The sequence below is a fragment of the Oncorhynchus clarkii genome, chromosome 20 (genome assembly GCF_045791955.1).
Source record: "Oncorhynchus clarkii lewisi isolate Uvic-CL-2024 chromosome 20, UVic_Ocla_1.0, whole genome shotgun sequence".
In the NCBI taxonomy this organism is placed as follows: Eukaryota; Metazoa; Chordata; class Actinopteri; order Salmoniformes; family Salmonidae; genus Oncorhynchus; species Oncorhynchus clarkii.
This window is the reverse complement of record NC_092166.1, coordinates 41,555,281-41,578,297: the sequence shown is the minus strand read 5'-3', so window position 1 is coordinate 41,578,297 and position 23,017 is coordinate 41,555,281. Positions and strand designations below refer to the sequence as shown.

The 23,017-nt window shown below is 41.6% G+C and overlaps 1 protein-coding gene across 1 annotated transcript in view; it reads right to left on the bottom strand.

The window, feature by feature from the left end:
- Positions 1-654: 654 nt before the first annotated feature.
- Positions 655-23,017, bottom strand: part of LOC139377429 (kin of IRRE-like protein 1) — a 96,394-nt gene continuing 74,031 nt past the window's right edge. The window contains exons 7-15 of the mRNA XM_071120459.1: positions 17,378-17,526; positions 13,706-13,833; positions 12,959-13,085; positions 12,610-12,710; positions 11,408-11,624; positions 11,025-11,132; positions 10,605-10,732; positions 8,662-8,736; positions 655-5,968 (exon numbers count right to left, since the gene is read on the bottom strand). Of these exons, the coding sequence (XP_070976560.1) occupies positions 5,330-5,968; positions 8,662-8,736; positions 10,605-10,732; positions 11,025-11,132; positions 11,408-11,624; positions 12,610-12,710; positions 12,959-13,085; positions 13,706-13,833; positions 17,378-17,526 (1,672 nt within the window). The 3' untranslated portion in view covers positions 655-5,329. The remainder of the gene's footprint in view (positions 5,969-8,661; positions 8,737-10,604; positions 10,733-11,024; positions 11,133-11,407; positions 11,625-12,609; positions 12,711-12,958; positions 13,086-13,705; positions 13,834-17,377; positions 17,527-23,017) is intronic.

The following is a 23,017-nucleotide window of genomic DNA, read 5'->3' as shown; positions in this document are numbered from 1 at the left end:
CAGCACTGTACACTTAGGTTGGAGTCATTAAAACTTGTTGTTCAACCACTCCACAAATTTCTTGTTAACAAACTATAGTTTTGGGAAGTCGGTTAGGACATCTACTTTGTGCAGGGCACAAGTATTTTTCAAACAATTGTATACAGACAGATTAATTCAATTATAATTCACTGTATCACAAGTCCAGTGGGTCAGAAGTGTACATACACTAAGTTGACTGTGCCTTTAAACAGATTGGAAAATTCCAGAAAATTATGTAATGGCTTTAGAAGCTTCTGATAGGCTAATTGACATCATTTGTGGATGTATTTCAAGGCCTTCTTTCAAACTAAGTGCCTCTTTGCTTGACACCATGGAAAATCTAAAGAAATCAGCCAAGACCTCAGAAAAAACATTGTAGACCTCCACAAGTCTGGTTCATCCTTGGGAGCAATTTCCAAATGCCTGAAGGTACCACATGCATCTGTACAAACAATAGTACGCAAGTATAAACTCCATGGACCATGCAGCCGTCATACCGCTCAGGTACAGTGCCTTGCGAAAGTATTCGGCCCCCTTGAACTTTGCGACCTTTTGCCACATTTCAGGCTTCAAACATAAAGATATAAAACTGTATTTTTTTGTGAAGAATCAACAACAATTGGGACACAATCATGAAGTGGAACGACATTTATTGGATATTTCAAACTTTTTTAACAAATCAAAAACTGAAAAATTGGGCGTGCAAAATTATTCAGCCCCTTTACTTTCAGTGCAGCAAACTCTCTCCAGAAGTTCAGTGAGGATCTCTGAATGATCCAATGACCTAAATGACTAATGATGATAAATACAATCCACCTGTGTGTAATCAAGTCTCCGTATAAATGCACCTGCACTGTGATAGTCTCAGAGGTCCGTCAAAAGCGCAGAGAGCATCATGAAGAACAAGGAACACACCAGGCAGGTCCGAGATACTGTTGTGAAGAAGTTTAAAGCCGGATTTGGATACAAAAAGATTTCCCAAGCTTTAAACATCCAAAGGAGCACTGTGCAAGCGATAATATTGAAATGGAAGGAGTATCAGACCACTGCAAATCTACCAAGACCTGGCCGTCCCTCTAAACTTTCAGCTCATACAAGGAGAAGACTGATCAGAGATGCAGCCAAGAGGCCCATGATCACTCTGGATGAACTGCAGAGATCTACAAGCTGAGGTGGGAGACTCTGTCCATAGGACAACAATCAGTCGTATATTGCACAAATCTGGCCTTTATGGAAGAGTGGCAAGAAGAAAGCCATTTCTTAAAGATATCCATAAAAAGTGTTGTTTAAAGTTTGCCACAAGCCACCTGGGAGACACACCAAACATGTGGAAGAAGGTGCTCTGGTCAGATGAAACCAAAATTGAACTTTTTGGCAACAATGCAAAACGTTATGTTTGGCGTAAAAGCAACACAGCTCATCACACTGAACACACCATCCCCACTGTCAAACATGGTGGTGGCAGCATCATGGTTTGGGCCTGCTTCTCTTCAGCAGGGACAGGGAAGATGGTTAAAATTGATGGGAAGATGGATGGAGCCAAATACAGGACCATTCTGGAAGAAAACCTGATGGAGTCTGCAAAAGACCTGAGACTGGGACGGAGATGTGTCTTCCAACAAGACAATGATCCAAAACATAAAGCAAAATCTACAATGGAATGGTTCAAAAATAAACATATCCAGGTGTTAGAATGGCCAAGTCAAAGTCCAGACCTGAATCCAATCGAGAATCTGTGGAAAGAACTGACAACTGCTGTTCACAAATGCTCTCCATCCAACCTCACTGAGCTCGAGCTGTTTTGCAAGGAGGAATGGGAAAAAATGTCAGTCTCTCGATGTGCAAAACTGATAGAGACATACCCCAAGCGACTTACAGCTGTAATCGCAGCAAAAGGTGGTGCTACAGTATATAAGTATTAACTTAAGGGGGCTGAATAATTTTGCACGCCCAATTTTTCAGTTTTTGATTTGTTAAAAAAGTTTGAAATATCCAATAAATGTCGTTCCACTTCATGATTGTGTCCCACTTGTTGTTGATTCTTCACAAAAAAATACAGTTTTATATCTTTATGTTTGAAGTCTGAAATGTGGCAAAAGGTCGCAAAGTTCAAGGGGGCCGAATACTTTCGCAAGGCACTGTATGTCTCCTAGAGATGAACGTACTTTGGTGCGAAAAGTGCAAACCAATCGCAGAACAACAGCAAAGAACCTTGTGAAGTTGCTGGAGGAAACAGGTACAACAGTATCTATATACACAGTAAAACGAGTCCTATATCGACATAACCTAAAAGGCCACTCAGCAAGGGAAAAGACACTGTTCCAAAACCACCATAAAAAAGCCAGACTACGGTTTGCAACTGCACATGAGGACAAAGATTGTACTTTTTGGAGAAATGTCCTCAGGTCTGATGAAACAAAAATAGAACATTTTGGCCATAATGACCATCGTTATATTTGGAGGAAAAAGGGGGAGGCTTGCAAGCCGAAGAACACCATCCCAACTGTGAAGCACGGGGGTGGCAGCATCATGTTGTGGGGGGGCTTTGCTGCAGGAGGGACTAGTGCACTTCACAAAATAGATGTCTTCATGAGGGAGGAAAATTATGTGGATATATTGAAGCAACATCTCAAGACATCAGTTAAAGCTTGGTCACAAATGGGTCTTCCAAATGGACAATGACCCCAAGCATACTTCCAAAATTGTGGCAAAATGGCTTAAGGACAACACAGTCAATGTATTGGAGTGGCCATCACAAAGCCCTGACCTTTCAGCAAAACTGAAAAAGTGTGTGTGAGCAAGGAGGCCTACAAACCTGATTCAGTTACACCATCTCTGTAAGGAGGAATGGGCCAAAATTCACCCAACTTATTGTGGGAAGCTTGTGGAAGGCTACCCAAAACGTTTGACCCAAGTTAAACTTCTGATCCACTGGGAATGTGATGAAGCTGAAATAAATCACTCTCTACTATTCTTCTGACATTTCACATTCTTAAAATAAAGTGGTGATTCTAGCTGACCTAAGACAGGGAATTTTTACTAGGATTAAATATCAGGAATTGTGAAAAACTGAGTTTAAATGTATTTGGCTAAGGTGTATGTAAACTTCTGACTTCAACTGTAGATACAGAGATGGGTTGAGAGGAAAGAGAGAGAGAGAGAGTCAAACTGAGAGGAGGTGTGAAGGTGAAGAGATATATCTAGGATGCTTTCTATCAGCATGTAAATAATCACACTCTGTGAAACACCCTCCTCTCCTCGTTTAAGAAAAGTACTCCCAGCTCTTTCTCTTATCATTTCATGTCTTCCCTCCCTTGATTGTGGCTTTCGCTTTATCAGCTCTCAGAGCTTAAGATTGCACACAATAGAGTGTTTGAGAGAAACTGTGTAAGATTGTTTGTGTATATGGGATAGAGCAAGTGTGTAGAGAGCAGAAATGTGTTGAGTGCATAGACCCCAAAAAATATGGACGAAGCCATCAATGACGTCATCCCATAGTTTCCTATGAGAATGCTCAGTGGCGCATTTGATGAAGAGGAAGTGTCATTTCAGTGTGTCGCAATCTTGCTACATGGAAGAATTTTTGGAAACATTGCATGGGCAATTTGAGCTACTCTAGGAAGTGATGTTGCAGTCTAGCCCCCTCTCATGGAGTTTATCAAGTTAAAGGCTGACCGAGGTACTGTAGGCTGACATTAGCAACGAAATGATCCCATAACTTTGTCTGTGTGTGATTTAAAGTAGTCGGTTCAAGGACATACATCTGGTGAAAAATAATACATTATTGGTACCAATATTTGTGTATATAACAAAAATGTATATTCACAAATATTGACCACGAAGATCGGCACTTCCCCAGTCACTTTAATTAGGGATCCTGTTATCTGGAAACAATGACTGAAGTATTGCGTCGGTCTTCAAATCCTCAATGCCAGGGGGACAGTCGTTCTCCCCGGGTGAGTGTATCTTTCTGCTTCACTCTGACAAGTACGTTTGTTTTTAGGTGTATAAAGTACATTCGGAAAGTATTCAGACCCATTGACTTTTCCACATTTTGTTACGTTACAGCCTTATTCTAACATGAATTACAATTATTTATTTATCATCAATCTACACATAATATCCCATAATAACATAGCAAAAACAGGTTTCTATACATTTTTGAAAATGTATTACGAATAAAAAACAAAATTACCTCATTTACATAAGTATTCAGACCCTTTGCTATGAGACTCAAAACTGAGCCCAGCTGCATCCTGTTTCCATTGATCATCCTTGAGATGTGTCTAAACTCCACCTGTGGTAAATTCAATTGATTAGACATGATTTTGAAAGTCACACACCTGTCTATATAAGGTCCCACAGTTGACAGTGCATGTCCGTACAGACCGAGATATGTTTGTGTCGGGACACAGATATGGGGAAGGGTACCAAAATATTTCTGCAGCATTGAAGGTCCCCAAGAACACAGTGGCCTCCATCATTATTAAATGGAATAAGTTTGGAACCACCAAGACTCTTCCTAGAGCTGGCCACCCGGCAAACGGAGCAGTCGGGGAGAAGGGCCTTGGTCAGGGAGGTGACCAAGAACCCGGGGTCAAGGGGTCACTCTAATAGAGCTCCAGAGTTCCTCTGTGGAGGTGGGAGGACCTTCCAGAAGAACATCCATCTCTGCAGCACTACACCAATCAGGCCTTTATGGTAGCGTGGCCATACGGAAGCCACTCCTCAGTAAAAAGCACATGACAGCCTGCTTGGAGTTTCCCAAAAGGCACCCAAAGGACTCTCAGACCATGAGAAACAAGATTTTCTGGTCTGATGAAACCAAGATTGAATGCCGTGACGCTTGGCTTGAATGCCAAGCGTCACGTCTGGATGAAACCTGGCACCATCCCTACGGTGAAGCATGGTGGTGGCAGCATCATGCTGTGGGAATTTTTTTCAGCGGCATGAGAGAAACTCCCCCCTATACAGGTGTGCCAAGCTTGTAGCATCATTCCCAAGAGGACTCAAGGCTGTAATAACTGACAAAGGTGCTTCAACAAAGTACTGAGTAAAGGTTCTGAATACTTATGTAAATGTGATATTTCTGTTTTTTATAAATGTGCAAAAATGTTTAAAAACCTGTTTTTGCATTATGGAGTATTGTGTGTAAAATATTGAGGGAAAAAACGATTTAATCAATTTTAGAATAAGGCTGTACCATAACAAAATGTGGAAAAAGTCAAGGGTTCTGAATACTTTCCGAATGCACTGTATGCACGTATCTGTGTGTATGAAAACCACTGTGTACTACACAATACATCAATCACACGTGTGTCTGCATCCTCTGCGTGTGTCTCTGATTGTAGTCCGTACCAGGAGGAGAGGAGTAGGAGAAGCGGGTGGAGGTACCATACTTCCCAAGCAGAGTTTCTGGACCAGGACCTAGTCCTTGGACTGGCCCTGGTCCCACCCCTTGTCCAGTTGGGTACATCTCATAGGCTGGCCCTACTTCCGGGGGCAGGGCAAAGCCCATCCGATAGGTGGGATACTTGGCCTGGTAGCCGTAGTTGTCATAGGTGAGCTGAGTGTTGCTGTCCAATAGGCCGCAGTCACCGGGGAATTCGCTGGTCTGTGAAGTGGGATGGGAGGGATGGGTGATGTTGGGCGGGGCTTGGCTCTGCCCAGCCCTAGTGAAGGTGTTGAACTGGGCGTAGCTAGTATGAGACATCCTGGACGGAGGTCGGGGGTCGTAGCACCCTGCCCGTGACCCCGGATTCCCCGGGACCCCTCCTGCCACCACCGCCCCCCCGGGGCCCCCTGGTGGTCCACTGGAGTTAGCTCCTGTAGCTCCCCCCGGAGGGTTGGAGTTCCGGAACTCTCCCTGGTACATCATAGAGCGGGACGACGGCCTGGCATCGTCGTGGGTGGTCGCGCGGACATTGTAGTAGCCGTTCGTTGGATCCTAAGAATAGAGATGAGGAAATAGTGAGATTTTTACATGGGTTAAAATGTGAGGTTTGAGCATTATTTGAGGTGTGAGCTACTCATGTTTGATATGTTGTGTGTTAGTTGTGCATTGTACTGTCCTAAGGATAGAGGTGAGGCGATAGTGAGCTTTTTTCAAGCTTACATGAGTGTTTACATTTGAGATGTGAGCATATTTGAGGTGAGGTAGTCAATGTGATAATTTGTGTGAAATGTTATGTGTAAGTTGTGTATTGTGATTTCCTAAGGATAGTGAGCTTTTTACATGTGTTTTAATTTGAGGTGTCAGCATATTTGAGGTGTAAGGTAGTCATTGTGATATTTTGTGTGATGGGTTTATGTGTATTGTGTTGTATACAGTCACCCATCTACACACAATACCCCATAATGACAAAGTGAAAACTTGTTTTTAGAAATGTTTGCAAATTTATTGAAAATGAAATACAGAAATATCTCATTTTCAATACATGTTAGAATCCCATTTGGAGGCAATTACAGCTGTGAGTCTTTCTTGGTAAGTCTCTAAGAGCTTTGCAGACCTAGATTGTACAATATTTGCACATTATCATTAAAAAAACAATTAAAGCTCTGGCAAGTTCATTGTGGATCATTGCTAGACATTTTCTAGTCTTGCCATAGATTTTCAATCCAATTTCAAAAAAGTCAAAACTGTAACTAGTATATTTGGCCATGTGTTTTAGGTTACTGTCCTGCTGAAAGGTGAATTTGTCTCCCAGTGTCTGTTGGAAAGCAGACTGAAGCAGGTTTTCCTTTAGGATTTTTCCTGTGCTTAGCTCTATTATCCTAAAAAACTCCCTAGTCCTTGCTGATGACAAGCATACTCATAACATGATCTAGCCAACACCATGCTTGAAAATATGAAGAGTGGTACTCAGTGATGTGTTGTGTTTGCCCCAAACATAACATTTTGTATTTAGGACATTAAGTTAATTTCTTTGCCACATTTTTAGCAGTTTTACTTTCAAACAGGATGCAGGTTTTGCAAAATGTTTATTCTATACAGGCTTCCTTTTCACACTGCCAATTAGGTAAATATTGTGGGAGTAATTACAATGTTGTTGATCCATCCTCAGTTTTCTCCTATCACAGCCATTAAACTCTGTAACTGTTTTAAAGTCGCAATTGGCCTCACGGTGAAATCCCTGAGCGGTTTCCTTCCTCTCTGGCAACTGAGTTATCAAATCAAAATCAAATCAAATTTTATTTGTCACATACACATGGTTAGCAGATGTTAATGCGAGTGTAGCGAAATGCTTGTGCTTCTAGTTCCGACAATGCAGTAATAACCAACGAGTAATCTAACTAACAATTCCAAAACTACTACCTTATACACACAAGTGTAAAGGGATAAAGAATATGTACATAAAGATATGTGAATGAGTGATGGTACAGAACATCATAGGCAAGATGCAGTAGATGGTATTGAGTACAGTATATACATATGAGATGAGTATGTAAACAAAGTGGCATAGTTTAAAGTGGCTAGTGATACATGTATTACATAAAGATGCAGTAGATGATATAGAGTACAGTATATACGTAGACATATGAGATGAATAATGTAGGGCATGTAAACATTATTTTAAGTAGCATTGTTTAAAGTGGCTAGTGATATATTTTACATCAATTTCCATTATTAAAGTGGCTGGAGTTGAGTCAGTATGTTGGCAGCAGTCACTCAATGTTAGTGGTGGCTGTTTAACAGTCTGATGGCCTTGAGATAGAAGCTGTTTTTCAGTCTCTCGGTCCCAGCTTTGATGCACCTGTACTGACCTCGCCTTCTGGATGATAGCGGGGTGAACAGGCAGTGGCTCGAGTGGTTGTTAGGAAGGAAGCCCTGTATATTTGTAGTGACTGGGTGCATTGATACCCCAACCAAAGAGTAATGAATAACTTCAAAAGATATTCAATGTCTGATGTTTTTTTACCCGTCTACCAATAGGTGCCCTTCTTTGCAAGACATTGGAAAACCTCCCTGGTCTGATTGAATCTGTGTTTGAAATTCGCTGCTCAACTAAGGGACATTACAGATAATTGTATGTGTGGGGAGATGCGGTAGTCATTAAAAAATCATGTTAAACACTATTATTGTACACAGAGTGAGACCATGCAACTTATTATGTGACTTGTAAGCTATTTGTTCTTATTTAGACTTGCCTAAATTCAAAGGGGATGAATCATACTTATTGACTCAAGATATTTCAGCTTTTCATTTTTGATTAATTTGTAAACCTTTCTAAAAAAAATATTCCACTTCGACATTGTGGGGTATTGTGTCAATGACAATTTTAAATTCAGGCTGTAACACAACTAAATGTAGAAAACCTCATAGGGTGTGAATACTTTCTGAAGGCATGAGATTTATTTTATCTTTATTTAACTAGGCAAGTCATAAGAACAAATTCTTATTTTCAATGACGGCCTAGGAACAGTGGGTTGGTTAACTGCCTGTTCAGGGGCAGAACGACAGATTTGTACCTTGTCAGCTCGGGGGTTTAACCTTCCGGTTAGTCCAACGCTCTAACCACTAGTCCAACGCTCTAACCACTAGTCCAACGCTCTAACCACTAGGCTACCCTGCCGCCCCAGATGTTTGTTGTTTTGAGGTAGGTTGTATGAAGTGAGTAGCAGAGAGAGAGAGTTGCTCACCTTCAGTTCGTACTCCTCGCGGGTATCGAGCTCACTGCGCAGGTCCTGCTTCAGATCCATATCGTCTTTGAATGGCTGAGTGGAGGGAGAGAGGGAGACAGAGGGCAGAAACTAAACCATCAAACAACAAAAAACACACAGGGAGAGAGAGAAAGGAGGGAAGGAAGAGGAAAACAGAATATCCGGTTTTTCGTATGATGAAAACAATATAAAATGTTATTTGATAAATGTTTGTTGACTACAGTTAAAAATGTTATAGACAGGGCTATGCAGCTCATAAGGGGGAACTCAGTCAGTGGTTAGTTCTCAAACAACAATTAAATGCTTCAGCACCTTATAGCTTCTATAACACTTTCTGTCTTAAAGCGGCAATAGGTAACTTTTTGGGCGACCCAACCAAATTCACATAGAGGTGTGAGTTGTAGATCTGTCATTATCATTGAAAGCAAGAATAAGAAGCCGTAGATCAGTTCAATGTGTGCTATTTCTATGCTTCCCGTTCTTAAAACCAGTTGGGGGCGCTATTTCATTATTGGATAAAAAAACTTGCCCGTTTTAAGCGCAATATTTTGTCACGAAAAGAAGCTCGACTATGCATATAATTGACAGCTTTGGAAAGAAAACAGTCTGACGTTTCCTAAACAAAGATATTATCTGTGAGTGCCACAGAACTCATGCTACAGGCGAAACCAAGATGAAACTTCAAACAGGAAATGAGCAGAATTTCTGAAGCTCTGTTTTCCATTGTCTCCTTATATGGCTGTGAATGCACCACGAACGAGCCTGCCCTTTCTGTCGTTTCTTCAAGATGTCTGCAGCATTGTGACGTATTTGTAGGCATATCATTGGAAGATTGGCCATAAGAGACTACATTTTCCAGGGGTCCGCCCGGTGTACTTTGTCTAAATTGGTGCGTAATCTTCAGGTGCGGGCATTTTCTCCTGGGATTCAGGAGAAAAAGCACACTTCCACGAACGATATATCATCGAAGAGATATGTGAAAAACACCTTGAGGATTGGTTCTAAACAACGTTTGCCATGTTTCAGTCGATATTATGGAGTTAATTTGGAAAAAAGTTTGGCGTTTTGATGACTGGATTTTAGTTTTTTTTTGGTAGCCAAACGTGACGCACCAAACGGAGCGATTTCTCCTAAACAAATAATCTTTCAGGAAAAACTGAACATTTGCTATCTAACAGAGTCTCCTCATTGAAAAAATCTGAAGTTCTTCAAAGGTAAATTATTTTATTTTAATGCTTTTCTGGTTTTTGTGAAAATGTTGCCTGCTGAATGCTAACGCTAACGTTAAATGCTACGCTAGCTAGCTACTGTTACACAAATGATTGTTTTCCTATGATTGAGAAGCATATTTTGAAAATCTGAGATGACAGTGTTGTTAACAAAAGGCTAAGCTTGAGAGCTAGCATATTTATTTCATTTCATTTGCGATTTTCATGAATAGTTAACGTTGCGTTATGGTAATGAGCTTGAGGCTGTATTCACGATCCCGGATCCGGGATGGCTAAGTGCTAGAGGTTAAGTTTAGTTTTTGAGTCTTTTACTTTCGGTTTTGTAGTTTCAAACAGCTGAAATATAATATTTTTGTTATATATTTTTATACTTGCTTGTTTTGTCACAGGGAATAGAGTGCTATTTGGGACACACCCTCAGCCTGTGAGAAGTCTTCAGGTAAAAAATAACATAAACCCTCTATCCATGTCCCCTTTATCCTTAATTGTATTGTTTTACTATAAAGTCTAAATGCACTTGAAATAAACAGCAAAAGTAAAGAAAGGTTCAGGACTGCACTTTGATTCCCTTCAACATGGTATAGTTGGCACAATTTTTTTTTTTTTTGAGGAGAAGCGCTCCTTTGTCAAAACAATTGCCCTTTAAATAAAGTTTGATTTGTATTATAGAGGTGGGTGTTGTGGGGTACTCACGGAGTACATGGTCTTGACCATGCGTGTTGCCGTGGAAATGCTCCCTGACTCCTCCTCCAGACTGTGTGTCTCCTTGTTGACCGTCTCCACCTTGATGTCTGGCTTCCCCAGAGTGACCCCACGTCGACCTGGAACCCAAACAAGACAGAGGCTGCTGTCAAACACACACATGTACGCATGCACACACACACACACACACACACACACACACACACACACACACACACACACACACCAAAACACACCTATTCAATGACAGACATATGGGCTGTATCAAATGGCACCCTGAACAAAAATAGTACACTGTAAAGGGAATCAGGTGATTTTTAGGACACGTCCTATATGAATGACACACAGACATGTACACACAGAGAGATGTTGCATGCAGAGGGCGTGGTAGCTGATTGGTACAATACTCACTGCCTTTTCGTTGGCGGTAGAGGAAGAAGGCCAGAGCCAGCAGAAAGATCAGGAGCAGGATGGAGGATCCTACTGTTCCACCAGCTATAATCCCCACTGGAACTATCTCTGTACACAGAGACGAGACAGACAGAGACACATGGTTATACCAACATATAATGCTAATATATGCCATTTAGCAGACACTTTTATCCAAAGTGACTTACTTTTTAAGGTGTAGATGGAGAGTGGAATTCCCTCTTTATGTATTTTATTTAGATATTGATAGATACATACATAAATGAGAGAGGGAGATTAGTGTTGGGAACAGAGAGGAAGGGGGCAAGTGATGGACCCGGGGATCGCCTCTTCAGGGGATGAAGCCAGGCAGCTTTAAGGTGTACCTTTCTCCTCCAAGGTGATGATCATAGTCCCTGGTCCGAAGGCGTTCCAGGCGGTGCAGTTGTACGGAGAGTGGAAGTCAGACTGCATGACGTTGTTGATGGTGAGGGTGGAGAGGACAGCCCCTCCCTGGGAGTGAGGTTTACTCTGTTCCACCGTGTACCTCTCCAGCAGAGTCCCCTTCTCCTTCTCCCACACGTTCTCCTTCCACGCCCACACCTGGGAGGAGTCAAACACACATGCACGCACAACAATAAAAACTGTGAGTCAATGGAGAATAGAACATCTGTTTATACAGCCATACTGTATATTCAAACACAACATATAAGTACTCATATAACCATACATACACCCACCCACCCACCCACACACACACACAATACATTGGGTTCCGTGTCTTTAACACAAACACACCTAAGGACACACACATGCATGCAGACACACACACACACACCTGGTCGAGGCAGGTGTACACAAGCAATAAAGAATCTAGCAGATTTTCTACCGTAAATCTGCTGAAGTAGTTAAACTAATAAATATGGAGCATGAATACATCAAACATGTTGTACTAATGTACCTTTAAACCCCCAAAAATGAAAAAGGCAAAGAGACTGGAGGAGGCAGAAAAATAAATAAAAGATTTGAACTTATCCCCTCCTCTTCCCTCCCTCCCATTCACCAGACCCTTGTTTCCTCACACGTACACAGCGCCATATGTCATAGGTCCTCTTTCTCTGCATTAAGTTAAAACTATAATGTCGTATCACACTATATGCTCCTAGCTCCCACTGGCTGTCACAAATGGCTCACTATTCCTTTTATACTGCACTACTTTGAGAGCTCTGGTCAAAAGTAGTGCACTATAAAGGGAATATGGTGCCATTTGTAACCACTAAAAGGCAGGAGTGGAGACTTTTTTAATAAAGCACAGATTTCTGTCATGTCTCTGCTGGTGTAGTGGATAATCGATACTGAAAGGTACAGAATTTTACTCTCCCCTTCACTCTCACATCATCCCCTTCTCACACCACGTGTTGTCAGTACAGCTACTATTCATGCATTCACTCGCTCTTTTCACAAAGACTTACAATTAATAAGAAATTTACAAAGCATTTCGAGGCATTTATAAATGCATATACATGAAATGTATTATGAAGTGTTGCAGACATTTCATAGGATATCTCACAGAGTTCACTTCACTTACAATCTTATCGGGTGGAGGGGTGCTAGCGATATAGCACTTGACCTCTCCTCTCTCCCCTCTCACTGCGTACTGCACTGGTTCGCTGGAGATAATGGGAGGGCCTGGGGGAGACAGACAGATACAGCTATTTAGACTCCACTCATGACAAAACAAGTGATAATGAGGGGAAATTTGTGCTAGACAAGGGGAACCTGATCCTATATCAGCACTCCTATTCTGAGACACTTTATGAATATGGGCCCAGAAGTAATAACAGCAGAATCGAAAGGGCAGTAATGTTAAAAGTAAAACTGTATGTGTGTGTGTGTGTGTGTGTGTGTACACTATACACTGCTGTACTCTAACTGACCGTTGACTATAAGATAGACCTCAGTCTCTCTCACTCCGATCCTGGGGACGATAGCCTTACACACATACTGTCCCGCATCTGCCTGGCTCACGGACTTCAGGACCAGCTCCTCATTGTTACTAAGGACCTGAAAAGGACACACACAGGCACGCACACAAGTACGGGAAGGAGATTAGATGGAACCGAGTTGTAAAGGGAGGGAGGGAGGGAGATATTTAATTAATAAAACATGTTGATTTTATCAGCAGCAGGCTCCAGTATATTTTTTTATTACAGTAGTTATAAAGCATTCATAAAATATTTAGGACATAGGTTAGGAGTTCAACATTAGTTGATTTGGGGGGGTTAGATTTAGGTTTGGGGAGAGTAAGAAGTGCAGGTGGGACAAGGTTCAATGTAGTGCTGCTTTTATGGGTTTAGGGTATTTAAATTGGTCCGGTGGGCAATATTAACCTTAAATGTGATGATTACCAGGACCTAAATATAAAGAGTACCAGCACCCAAAATGAGTTACATCTGGCACCTCTTTCAGTCCAAGTCAAGCACTGGTAGAATGGATATGGACGTCCCGATATGGGGTTTCAGGGTCCTGGATAGCAGCAGTGCTGGGGTCAATTCCATTTTATTTCAGTCAATTGTGGAAGTAAAGTGAAATTCCAATTATAATTATTTACTGAATTGAATTCATTTAAATGGATTTGAGCTCAACCCAGGATTTATAGCAGAGTATAGCTTCTCAGTTCTCACCATGTTCGATCCCTTCTTGGTCCAGGTGAGTGTGAGTGGAGGGTTTCCGGCCCACTTGCAGTTGAGTTTGGCATCAAAGTCAATGTCCACTGTAATCGGTGTGAGCGCCCCCTTCAGGATAGGACCATCTGACAGACAGACAGATACAGTAGTTAAACAGGTATATAGAATTTGTTCTTAACTGACTTGCCTATAAATATAAAATATAGACAGACATATACAGTACCAGTCAAAAGTTTGGACACACCTACTCATTCAAGGGTTTTTCTTTATTTTTACTATTTTCTACATTGCAGAATAATAGTAAAGACATCAAAACTATGAAATAACACATATGGAATCATGAAGTAACCAAAGAAATGTGTTAAACAAATCCAAACAAATGCAATCTCTCAACCAGCTTCATGAGGTACAGTAGTCACCCGGAATGCATTTCAATTAACAGGTGTGCCTTGTTAAGAGTTTATTTGTGACACTTCTTTCCTTCTTAATGTGTTTGAGCCAATCAGTTGTGTTGTGACAAGGTAGGGGGGTATACAGAAGGTAGCCCTATTTGCTAAAAGACTAAGTCCATATTATGGCAAGAACAGCTCCAATAAGCAAAAAGAAACGACAGACCATCATAACTTTAAGAGAAGGTCAGTCAATACGGAACATTTCAAGAACTTTGAAAGTTTCTTAAAGTGCAGTCGCAAAAACCATCAAGTGCTTTGATGAAACTGGCTCTCATGAGGACTGCCACAGGAAAGGAAGACTCAGCCTTACCTCTGCTGCAGAGGATACGTTCATTAAAGTAGGGATGCAGGATATATCGGTGAACATATCGGAATCGGACGATATTAGCTAAAAATGCCAACATCGGTATCGGCCCGATGTCAAAACTACCGTGCATACCTATATAATGTAGGTACAGGATGTAATGACGCCACGTAAAATTTTGCGCTACACGTGCAACACAGCATTGTCTGCCACAATGTCTGCTGTGTGGATCAAGCAGTCGAGCAGTCATTTGAAAGAGTAAGACATTTTCAGTGAGACAACTTAATAGCGAAATCCATTAAAGCCAAGATAATGGAATTCATTGCCCTTGATAATCAACCGTTCTCTGTCGTGGGTGATGTTAGCGCACTTGGTAGTGTGTACCAGTGCTCAACAATTTTTCAGACGTTGTCCTGCCGGAGATACACAGTAGTAGCGTCACTGCTATTAGCTTCATGACATACATACTATGGAATGCAGTTTGGGTCTTTGCGTAACAAAAAAGATACAGTAATACTGTCAAAGCTGTACAAAAAAAGTCTGCAAACAAGCAAACACCAGCCAAGAACGATGAGTTTACAATACCGCGTTGGCAATAAAGCATAATTTGTTCGACCGCAACATCCGGGTTAGCAAGCTGTAGCTTGGTACCTAGCTAGCCTGAAATCAATGACCAGTAGAAACTGCAGTCATTTTCATTATTCTTAGCAACGATTTAGGAATCCTTGTAAGTATTAGCTAGCTTGGCACTTGTTGTTCGCCTATTCAAATTGAACTTTAGTTCATGAAAATAAATAGCTAGACAGCTACTTAACCTAGCTAATGTTATAAGCAGACAGCTAGCTTCATCTGGCTCGTGAGGCTCGACCGGACTGGGTTATGTGTTGTGAAGCTAGACACAATAAGGATTAGGCACAATAGTGGAATTTGCGGGTTGCCTTCAAAATAAAAGCATGGCATTGACAGTGATGCAAATGAATACAAATAGTAGAATGATGCCATACATTTCTATTGAAGGCTAACCGCAAAGTCCACTATTGTGGCTAATCATTATTGTGGCTAGTATCACATAGATGGGTCCGACCACCATTAATCAAATAAGAACTGACTTATAAATTAAGGTTATTCTTGATGACACCTAGCTAGATAGTTAGCTAGCTAACTTTAGCTACTGAAACAGATTATGTCGGTCTGCTGTTTTGAGGAAGAACTACATTGTTTATATCCATGAGCTAGCTAGCTTTTTTTATGACCAGCACTGTAGGTGCATGAGACAAGTGTTATTTGACATTTATCTTTTTGTACACGCAAAGACCCAAATGGCGTTCAATAGAAATCCTCGTTGAGAATGAAACGACGGAACAAATGAACAACGAAAAAGCACAGCAAGTAAGTGAAAGAAATAGGTTTTGATTATGTTTTACTGGTAATGGGGACATACGTAAATGCCAACAAAATAACTTTTTGGTCAGTGTGGTGTGTGTGTGTATAACCTTTATTTAACTAGGCAAGAAGATTAAGAACAAATTATTATCTACAATGACGGCCCGGACGATGCTGGGCCAATTTTGCGCCGCTCTGTGGGACTCCCAATCACGGCCTGATGTGATACAGCCTGGATTCGAACCAGGGACTCTTGCACTGAGATGCAGTGCCTTAGACCGCTGCGTCCATGTGTGTCTGTTAACTATTTAACTGTACTAGAATGCTTAAAAGGCAGCAAAAAAATTTAATATCTGATACCAGTATCAGCCACAAATGTCATATCGGTGCATCACTACATTAAATTTACCAGCTTCAGAAATTGCAGCCCAAATAAATGCTTCACAGAGTTCAAGTAACAGGCACATCTCAACATCAACTGTTCAGAGGAGACTGTGTGAATCAGTCCCGAATTGCTGCAAAGAAACCACTACTAAATTACACCAATAAGAAGAGACTTGCTTGGGCCAAGAAACATGAGCAATGGGCATTAGACTGGTGGAAATCTGTCCTTTGGTCTGATGAGTCCAAATTTGAGATTTTTGGTAGATGAACAGATGACTCAGCATGTAGGTGTTGAAGCTAGAAGCAAAAGCATTTCGCTACACCCATAATAACATCTGCTAATCACGTGTATGTGACCAATAAAATGTATTTTATTTGTGTGGTTCTCACCGAGAAGCATGGAGGAGGTGTAATGGTGTGGGGGTGCTTTGTTGGTGACATTGTCTGCAGCGATACGCTATCCCATCTGGTTTCTGCTTAGTAGGACTGACATTTGTTTTTCAACAGGACAATGACCCAGCACACCTCCAGGCTATTTGACCAAGAAGGAGAGTGATGGAATGCTGCATCAGATGACCTGGCTTCCACAATCACCCGATCTCAACCCAATTGAGATTTGTATTTCTATTGAACCTTTATTTAACTACGCAAGTCAGTTAAGAACAAATTCTTATTTACAATGACGGCCTACCCCTGGCCAAACCCGGACAACGCTGGGCTAATTGTGCGCCACCCTATGGGACTCCCAATCACAGCCAGATGTTATGCAGCCTAGATTCGAACCAGGTACTGCCACTCGGCAGCATGGTTTGGGACAAGTTGGACCATGGGGGCTGAGATAAAATGTTGCTGTTTTTAAGCTAATTTACTGCAATTCTACAAATGGGGGGGGGGTGGGGTCACGTGCCCTGCATGCCCTGGGATAGATGGACGGACAGACAGACAGATACAGTAGAAAAGAAAGCAGATAAACAGACAACAGACTAATATGCGGCCTTATCTGCTGTCTTAAGTGTATGGAGGTTTGGAACTGTAAATGACAAGTCTAGGTGATGTGTTTGTTGGTCTTGATATGTAAATGTATGAGCTGTGGAAATGAATTTCCTCTTCAGAGGACAATAACATCTATCTAATAGTCAGACTCACAGTGTACATCGACCACGATGCTGAGGTTGGTGTGTCCCACAGCGTTGAACACAGAACAGGAGACCGGCTCGGTGTGAAAGGAGTGGTCTACTGGGGTCACAAACACACTCTCCCTCGCCCCCTCCAGGAGAACACCACCCTTCGCCCACCTGAGAGAGACACAGGTGTCACATAGCAACACTGATCTTCACTACAGTACATGTTCACATAGCACAAACACACCCAAACAGATACACTTTCACAGGTTGTATTCACAAGACACCAAATGGAAGAAAACAGACTGAAACGGGGAGAGACTACCTGAACTTGTCCAATATGAAATGCTTGTTTTTGGTTTTCTGTTGCAAAATGTTTTACTACGTTTTGCTGATAGGGGAGAGTGGGGTAAATTAAGCCAAATGGTTAGTTGAGCAACCTATTGTTTCTAGGAAACCATACACAGCATTTATAATTTAACCAAATATTTAGGAAGAGGTCATCATTTCATGGAGGTCCAAAAAAAAATATTTTCACAAAGTCAAATGAATGTATTGTGTTATAGGTTTCATGAGGCTACCATCTAAACCAACGTAGATAGTTTTAATATTGTTTTGTACATCAGTTGGGGTCTCCATAAGATAAAGTATGAGGTCCTAAACCTAGCATTAAAGCGTATCCTTGTAGCTGTGTTGGCTAATATAGTCAAAATGTTTGCATTTGGGTTAGTTGAGCCAATGTTCATGGAGTAAGTTGAGCCAATGGGAACCATACCCCATACAAATGAGGATGGCATTTTGTCAGTTTTATGCTTAATATGCGTAACATGTATAGTATTTTTGCAATGATTAATGCATATGAACTCAAGATAGTGCATTTGTATTGTAACAGAGCAGAAATCATCGTGCCCCGTGTATGCCAAACATAAAACCAGCAGGGGTCTAGCCCCCTTTGACGTTCTTGAGAGAGCAGCCAAGGAAGTGAGAGAAGGGAAGAAGTCCATTTGAGCAGCAACAATGGATGAAATACATTGACTGAATGACACTGAAGAAAAAGAAAACAAACATGAACCCGTGTAAAAGATGACATGAAGTCTGAGCTTGCTAAACATATCAAGAATCTTGTTTTATGGACTTAGTGGCCTCAACTAGAATTTGCCTACAAATTGGCACATTGAAACAACCTCCCTGTCCCAAACAACTGGTCGCAAAATGGAAGAGTAAGTGATATTGAACAAAGATATCTATATCTGAATGTAGGCATATATATTATTTACAATATACATTACAATAGGGTAGGAGTAAAAACAAAAACATAACAAAAGATAACTATTGTAAAATAGATTGTGTCTGTAAAATGTATATAGTATGTATAAGCTAAGTGTTGTTTTTCATAAGTTTACTCCAATTAGGGGAGGGGTGGTAGGGTTAGTGGAAAATAATAAAGCAAAACATATTTTTAAAAGATGTCAATATATACAGTAGCAGTCAAGTTTGGACACACCAACTCATTCAATGTTTTTTTTTTTTTTTTTTTACTACACTGCTCAAAACAATAAAAGGAACACTAAAATAACACATCCTAGATCTGAATGAATGAAATATTCTTATTAAATAGTTTTTTCTTTACATAGTTGAATGTGCTGACAACAAAATTATCAATGGAAATCAAATTTATCAACCCATGGAGGTCTGGATTTGGAGTCACACTCAAAATTAAAGTGGAAAACCACACTACAGGCTGATCCAACTTTGATGTAATGTCCTTAAAACAAGTCAAAATGAGGCTCAGTAGTGTGTGTGGCCTCCACGTGCCTGTATGACCTCCCTACAATGCCTGGGCATGCTCCTGATGAGGTGGCGGATGGTCTCCTGAGGGATCTCCTCCCAGACCTGGGCTAAAGCATCCGCCCACTCCTGCACAGTCTGTGGTGCAACGTGGCGTTGGTGGATGGAGCGAGACATGATGTCCCAGATGTGCTCAATTGGATTCAGGTCTGGGGAACGGGCGGGCCAGTCCACAGCATCAATGCCTTCCTCTTGCAGGAACTGCTGACACACTCCAGCCATATGAGGTCTAGCATTGTCTTGCATTAGGAGGAACCCAGGGCCATCCGCACCAGCATATGGTCTCACAAGGGGTCTGAGGATCTCATCTCGGTACCTAATGGAAGTCAGGCTACCTCTGGCGAGGCTGTGCGGCCCCCCATGTCATGCTGGAGGATGTTGCAGGCAGCAGAACGTTCGCCGCGGCGTCTCCAGACTCTGTCACATGTGCTCAGTGTGAACCTGCTTTCATCTGTGAAGAGGACAGGGCGCCAGTGGCAAATTTGCCAATCTTGGTGTTCTCTGGCAAATGCCAAACGTCTTGCACGGTGTTGGGCTGTAAGCACAACCTCCACCTGTGGACGTGGGGGCCCTCATGGAGTCTGTTTCTGAACGTTTGAGCAGACACATGCACATTTGTGGCCTGCTGGAGGTCATTTTGCAGGGCTCTGGCAGTGCTCCTCCTGCTCCTCCTTGCACAAAGGCAGAGGTAGCGGTCCTGCTGCTGGGTTGTTGCCCTCCTACGGCCTCCTCCACGTCTCCGGATGTACTGGCCTGTCTCCTGGTAGCGCCTCCATGCTCTGGACACTATGCTGACAGACACAGCAAACCTTGCCACAGCTCGCATTGATGTGCCATCCTGGATGAGCTGCACTACATGAGCCACTTGTGTGGGTTGTAGACTCCGTCTCATGCTACCACTAGAGTGAAAGCACCGCCAGCATTCAAAAGTGATCATAACATCAGCCAGGAGCATAGGAACTGAGAAGTGGTCTGTGGTCACCACCTGCAGAACCACTCCTTTATTGGGGGTGTCTTGCTAATTGCCTATAATTTCCACCTGTTGTCTATTCCATTTGCACAACAGCATGTGCAATTTATTGTCAATCAGTGTTGCTTCCTAAGTGGACAGTTTGATTTCACAGAAGTGTGATTGACTTGGAGTTACATTGTGTTGTTTAAGTGTTCCTTTTATTTTTTTGAGCAGTGTATTTTCTAAGTTCTATACATGGGGTGGCCAAGGCTACTTCAGGGGGTCATTAGACCATGACAGAAAAGTTGTGTGTAACCCTAATGTGGCATCCAAGGAGCATGAATGAATCCTATGATTGCTGATTAGAGGTAGAAGTGATAATTTACTTAACCCAGAGTTCTTCAATGTTGCAGATAGTCTGGTCCAAAAGGGTTACTTCACTAGAATTCTTTAACATACTATGAATAGTCAGTGTCTCTACCTCGGAACTGCAGCTCAATATTGCACGCACGCACACACACACAGAAGAGACTTGGATCACTTTGTTTTCATGAATATAATCTGAATCTATAAGTGTTGAACATCCAAAATATTTTCAGAAAACAAAGCTCAAGCACCAAGGAGATAAGATAGCATTCGTGTGTTACATAAATTGCATAGTTTATTTACAACAAAAAAACACACTGCAATTTGACATACCAGGTATCAAGCAGAAATGGAATTGAAAAATAAAAATAATTTTGGTGCCCATCAAAATTACAAACGTATCATATTTATGCTCATATATATTATGTTAACTAATAGCAAAGAAAGTTTTGGAATTGGCCTAATCAAGACCAAATTAAATCTGTGTGACGTGATACCCTTTGGATGTATCATTTTAGAATGTCAGTGTAGCTAGCTAGTAGCTAGTACACAGTGCAGGTTTTAATCATGACGAGAGGGACCACCTAAGTGACAAATGATCCTAGGTAGATTTAAAACAGCATCATTCTGTGGTTCTGGGAACTGGCTAATTGTTTCACAAACTCATCCATGTTGAGGGAGCGGGCCCTCCTTGACTCAACACTGAATTCAGAGGTGACTTAACCTGTCATCAACCATTGTTGTCCTAAAGTGGGTTTTAATCCATTTTAAAGCTGAGAAGCTTCTCTCACAAGAAGCACTGCTGACTGGTGTAACAACAGAAATCTTACAACGTGGAAATAGCTCATGGAAGACCTCTTTATAAGGTTTTAGAAACACAACAAAGTCAAGGAGAGTAGACGGTCTGTCCCTTCCACTTTTCTCCTATCAAGAAGCCGCTTGGTTTGATGAACCTCATGCTTGGGGTCCTCTAAATCTGACTCAAAGGTCTGAGCAAAGGCAAACAGAGGCTCCGCATTCAAGAATGTTGTACTCTTTGGGTTGAGAGACTGGACCCCTTGCATTATCTTGCAATTCTTCTTTGGAAGCTGCAGCTCAGCTGTGAGACTGTCAAGCACCTGATAAAAGATAGCTCTATGGAAGCTCTCACCATCACTTTAGTCACAATTTTCTGTGATTACAGTGCTCATCATCAATACGTTGTGAAATCTTAAGCTTGTTTTAGGCTCTTTTACACACTGTTTGTACATTTATTTTGCAGTGCTCTGCAATATCTTCAACTCTTTCCATAGTAACCCTCACTTCTGTAGTCCTGTAATGTGTCTGTAAGGGCACGTACTAGATCCACAGCCCTTGCTAGGTCAAGAGAGCTTGATTGGAGCATGTCAGAAAGACATTTGGCATCACCAAGCACTTTACAAAAGGTAACTTAAAGTCCTATGAAATGTAAATCTGAGAAAGAAGGCCCCTTGCATCCACTGATCTATCACCACTATGTTCAAGTGTGATATCCTGTAGCACTCTCAGAACTGCTGGAAGCATGTCCCTCAGATTACGGCATGCCATGTATCTGCATGCCCACCTTACATCCGTAAGTCTCTGTAGTTCCCTGGGCTGCTGCTGTGGATACAGCTCTTTCTGAACTGCAAGCCACTTGAGATGAACGTTCGAGACAGATACAAAGTAATAAAGCTTCTGCAGGAGAGCAAAAAAGTGAACTGCCTGTTTGTTAATGGAGCCAAAGGTCTAACGTTAACTTACACAGCGACTCAACTTTCGTAAAAGTTGTTCAGGAAACCTAAACCCGATGCTAAACCTTAAAACGTACTTGATGATGCTTTCGCCAATCGTGAAAAGAGCTTGTGGAGCTGTGAAAATATTCTCTCTTCTTCTTCTGTATGTTCTTCTTATTCTTCTGTATCTCACTACTAATGTTAATATTCTCTCTTCCTCATCCTCGACTTGAAAAATGCCACAGAACGTCATAAATCTTCTTTCAACAAGAGATGAAATGAGATGTCAATCAGCATCATACTGCCAGTAGCGAATAAAATTTTGGGGTGGCCAATCAGATGTCAGAGGTGTCAAGTGCCAACCCGGACACCACTCTGGCTTCACCCCTGCCCATACACAGGGTGCCAAGACACCACTTTTTTTGGACATCTACAGTATGTTTTCAAAGGGGAGCAGGCTAGATGGCGGACTGAACAGCAGTGTAGATCACCTCAAGATAAAAACGTAATATTCAATAGCGGTAAGTTAGACTAAATATTAGCACTTCAAACTGGTTGGTTATAACCTTCAATCTGGATAACAATACAAAACAAATCATGAGACTGGAGAAATATATCAACACATATTACGAAAACAAGTAACATCCAAACATGACGGAGAGTAAAACAGGGGAACTAATGCCGAAACAAAAACAGGACTTTTCTACAGACAATTTAACATTTTCACCACCGAGAATGGTAAAGGTCGAAACCGATCTGTTAAAAT